Source organism: Berghia stephanieae, chromosome 4 (assembly GCF_034508935.2).
Source record: "Berghia stephanieae isolate SIO BIC M18660-M18661 chromosome 4, UCSD_Bste_1.3, whole genome shotgun sequence".
NCBI lineage: Eukaryota > Metazoa > Mollusca > Gastropoda > Nudibranchia > Aeolidiidae > Berghia > Berghia stephanieae.
The window spans coordinates 87,617,237-87,622,108 of record NC_088363.1 but is presented as its reverse complement, the minus strand read 5'-3'; the positions used below and the strand labels follow the sequence as shown (position 1 = coordinate 87,622,108).

The 4,872-nt window shown below is 32.6% G+C and overlaps 1 protein-coding gene across 1 annotated transcript; it reads left to right on the top strand.

Annotated features, from left to right (window-relative positions):
* The first annotated feature begins 822 nt into the window (after positions 1–822).
* LOC144971482 (mitochondrial import inner membrane translocase subunit Tim8-like) lies at positions 823–4,625 on the top strand. The gene is made up of 3 exons (XM_078912435.1): positions 823–1,004; positions 2,153–2,252; positions 4,200–4,625. Exons 2-3 carry the CDS (start codon positions 2,157–2,159, stop codon positions 4,368–4,370), a joined length of 267 nt encoding a protein of 88 aa, XP_078768561.1. The 5' UTR covers positions 823–1,004; positions 2,153–2,156; the 3' UTR covers positions 4,371–4,625.
* The last annotated feature ends 247 nt before the right edge of the window (positions 4,626–4,872 follow it).

Here is a 4,872-nt window from a genome sequence, read left to right as displayed (position 1 = left end):
CTTACTTATAATGCCAGGTTCAGGCGAAGTTTGTTGGGACAATGGCGACTTTATACTTGGTGAAATTGTTCTAATTTAATCTGACGTAATATAAAGATGTACTGAATACACAGCTGTGTATTCAGTCCACTGGTGGCCGGAAAACACAGTTCCCTTTTAAACTCCAGGCTGGAAAAGACGTGAATACAATGTCTTGGCTTTATTAGTAAATAGGTCTTTTTTGTTAATACATATTTAAAACATTTTTTATTGTTGTTGCTGTCATTTTGGAGTAATTTAGACTAATTCAAATTCGTCAATGTGTTATATCGATCCTATATCGATATATTGATATAATTAGCGATCTTGGTGAAGGTGAAGACTGGTGAAACTGTAAAACTCCTATTTTCCCATCAGGGTTGCCAGTTTGGCATTTTAAATGCCAGATTCCAAAAATCTGGCATTTTTGAAAACCGTTTGGCATTAGAAAAATCATTTGGCATTTGGCATTTTCATTTGGCATTTTCTTTTCTTGTATATTATACTTCAAATGACACCTTTTCTCAACCGTGGTGTAGTGGTTTAGCACTCCACTTAGTAGTCAGTAGGTAAAAAATTACCCCAACAGGAAATTAAGTATAATTCAAAAAAAAAAAAAAAAAAAAAAAAAAGAAAAGAAAACACGCAAGCCACCAGGATATGATAGTAAATTGTCTATCAAAAGTGAGTAGTTTTCTTAGTGGGGATGGGAGTCAACAGACTTTGGCATTTTTTGGAGTGTTTTGGCATTTTTTGAGTCTTCCACTGGCATTTTGTTGAAAAATAATCTGGCAACCCTTTTTCCCATTCAACATATTAAACCATGAGACGAAAATAAAGGCAAGGACAAACAGTTGTCATCAGATAACCCCGGCACTTTTGATTACAAACCAAATACTTTACTTCGTCAAACCAATGAGTATATAATATTATCATTGGTCAAACCAAGACAATAAACTTTGACTCCAAAGAGATACTCAAATTTGGTAATGATTGATGGGCGAATATGAATTTGAATCAATCCCAGATGATATTATTATTAATTTATTTTTTTTGGCTGCAGCTATTCGGACTCGAGTCTGGATAGTCTACCATTCGGACTCAAATTCCAATGCGCATGTGCAATCAATCGATTATTCGGACTCAGGCTGAATAGTCTTCCGTGCCAGTATAGTTTTTTGCTTGTTTGTTTTTTGTTGTTTTTTTTGTTTTTTGCCTACAATTATTAATTCACTTATTATTATTAAAATTACAATTGTAGTAGTAGTAACTATCACTATCAACAGGTAGTGGATATTATAAATGAAAAGCTTTTCTTACAACATAACATGATGTCCAAATATAATCAGGACAAAAATAATTATAGAATTACACATATTCTCAAAGTGTGAGACAGGCAACAATCATCCTTCGACAGTCCAAAGTAGTGGTATGAGCTGAGTCAGTTTGGTGATAGTGATATGGACGAGCTCTTTTTCTAGTTCTTTATCACTCCCTCCCTCTGCCTACTGCCCACATTGTGTCATTCTCCCCTCTGGGAAAATGGAAGAAATAATACAGATTTTGATTTTACAACAATTTGGTCACAGTGTTTGAGAAAAATTTTTTTTCTTAAGTCACAGCAGTTTTAAGGAGAAAAAATATTCCCCGAAATTTATAAAGGCTACCACCACTCAGTTCCACGCCTGAGTACAGTGAGAGAATGTGAGTTAGAGCCTTTTCCAAGGACTCAACTATGCGCTGAGTTAGGCTCGAACCCATGACCTTCCAATTCGAAAGCGAGTGTCTTACCACTAGACCACATATAGCAGCACAAAAACAAACAAAGCACTTGTTGCTGCTGTTGATGATGATGATGGTGATGACTCTTGGATATCTGATATAACATGGGATTTGCTCTGTTCCCACCACCCCTGTTAAATAATGTTATAACAGGCTCACACTTTTTTTACTAGTAGTGAAAAAGAGCCATTCACACAATTTACTTGTTGTTCTATATTATTTTTATTATTATTATTAAACCATACATTTACAAATACAGAAATTCAATTACCCTCTAATCAAAATTTATTATTATTGGGTTTTTTTTTCCCTTCATTATAGTCAATTATTGACTTGTACTTGTGCCTTTCAGAAAGATGTCATTTGATTCACTGCCAAACAAGGATCAAGTAGATCCAGAAGTTGCAAGTTTTATTCAGCTTGAATCCCAAAAAGCTGAGCTTCAAGCACAGGTATTGTAATGATAAAATTCTCCATGCTTTTCTTTTTACAAGCACTTCCAAACATTTGAGAATTTTTTTGTAAATCATCACTCTGACTCTATGAGTACTAATTGAATATGAATAACGATCAAGTACTGATCTCCCTTTTGGCAAGAAACCCCGTCTCAGTGTCTGTGTGAGTGATACTTGGTGGTCATGCATTGGGTAGACTGCTGCAGTACCGTCCTCTTTTCCTCAACTGAGGATTCCATCTCATTGGTTGTCTTTCAGCAGTGGTAGCTGCTCTTAACGTGTGCCCAATTCCATTTTCTGCACAATATTTGTGGGACCTCTGGTTCTTGTTTCACTCTATATCATAGATCTTTATTTTTAAGATCGTTTTTGATCATTTTACTTAAAAGATGCAGTTGTTGAAAAATGTTCTTAATTTTTGCTTGATTGATTTTGTTGTTCTCCATGTCTTATTGCCATTGTCTGGAATGGAAACTTTCAAGTTTTCCAGTTTTTACTATGCCAGATGAAATGTATTGCCATTTAATTAGAAACTAGGGAGCAGGCACCAGTGTAAAATAAAGATCTGAACAAGTGTGTATAAATAAAAGGTGCCAGACAAAGCAAGAAAGAAAAATACAAGAATAGAAAACATCCCAAAAAATTAGTCTACCTCGACTGGAAATCGAACCTCAGACCTTCTAATTATCAGTCAGACGTGCTACCATCTTTTTTGCCTGTCTGGCAACTTTTTCATACACGCATGTTCAGATCTCTGCCATTTAATTGAATATTTTTTTCTATTTACAAGATGTGCCAAATATATTTCCTATTGACTCATTATACTAGAGTGCTCATGTGGCGATAATATGTAGTGTGTGTTATTTATGATTATGGATTTCATGTCCCATTGTCGGTTGGAAGTTTGATAAATGAAATTTAATAGCTTGGTCAAACGGGAGCTGCCCAGTTTGTCACAGGCCCAAATAGGCCTTAGATGATTTCTTTTGCCGTCCTTTGTTAGACTGTAAATTTGATGTACAATTACTTAAGTTTTATGTTTTCCTGCATATAAGTATAAGAAATAAAGATACCAGTTTATTTGGTTTACTCTAGAATATTTATGTATGCTTACATTAATATTGGCCCTTCAATTTACGTTTCTCATAACTTCCAATGGCAGTGAACATGTTTTTTTGCACAAACTTTGTTGATCTGTATATATAAACATTTAAAAGAAGCATAATTATATCTTGGAAGAAGACTCATGGAGAAGATCTCATTGTTATTTCAGTATTTGAGTATTGATGATAGTAATAGGTACAGTACGTTAACACTGTGGTTGCAAATTAAGTTCTTTATTCTTCACCTTCAAATTCATGGTGTAGAGATACTCCCTCTAAACTTTTTTTGTATGCAAATCAAAGCAAATTACTCTGTAAAATTTCAATAATGAATGTTCTTTTGTTCAAAACAATTGGAAAATAAAATTCATTTCATACAATCAATCAAATATTCATTAACTCTTTTTGATAACTTCCATCATGTGGGGTCGGACTGTGCCAACTCGCTTGCATCTGGTCAAACTCGATGCCTTCTGCAGATTGTCTGAGCAATTTTTTAACTATTATATTATTGTTATTATTATTATTATTATTATTATTATTATTATTATTATTATTATTATTATTATTATTATTATTATTATTATTATTATTATTATTATTATTACTATTGTTATTATTATTATTTTATTATTATTATTATTATCATTATTATTATTAATATTATTATTATTATTATTAATATTATTATTATTATGATTGTGGGTTTGTTTTGTTTTTTATTATGATCATTATTATTATTATAATGACTACTATTATGATTATCCTAATTAATTTCACTATTACTAGTTATGTATTTCAGTAAATCTAAAATTTTCTTTCTCTCGATGTTTCTCATCAGATTCATAAACTTGCAGATGTATGCTGGGACCAATGTGTCGATAGACCGAAAGACAAACTTGACAGTCGCACAGAAACCTGTGTGAGCAATTGTGTGGAGAGATTTATTGATACATCTATGACTATAGCCACTCGATTTCAAAAGTTACTACAAGGAGCTGGAACTATGTGAAATTTATGTATTTTATCTTATGACTATAGGTAATGTTATATTTAATAAAATTGTTTTTGATATGAATTTCTGTTTTTAATGACAGAATTTGAGCATTAAAGATTACGATTTGCTTTTATCTTATGAATGGTGTGATGCGCAAATGTTGATTTTCATTGTGTTCATTTCAAATATGAAAGAAGTGTAGAGGTAAAAAAATTTGCACTGATACCTGTACAAAATGTTTTAAATAAATACATGTACATGGGACAAAAATTTGTTTGCTTTTTCAATGTGGTTCATTTGTTTTCAATTTTAAAATCTTGATAATATTCAACAATCTTGAGTATTCAAGTGGTATAAAATTTTCAACTTGACTGGATGGGATCTTCTGACTGTCCATGGTGGACAGAGAGGTTACTTGCTATGTCTTTAGCCTCATATGTTTCCCTTTTCCATGTTGCTCTTTGTCGTTCTGGATTGAGATTCTCAATCCTGGTCCTGGCAGGAATCCTTAGCTGGG

Coding starts and splice junctions, on each gene's coding strand:
- LOC144971482 (XM_078912435.1), top strand. CDS start 2,157: ATGTCATTTGATTCACTGCCAAACAAGGATCAAGTAGATCCAGAAGTT. Junction 2,253..4,199: donor AAGCTGAGCTTCAAGCACAG/GTATTGTAATGA, acceptor GTTTCTCATCAG/ATTCATAAACTTGCAGATGT.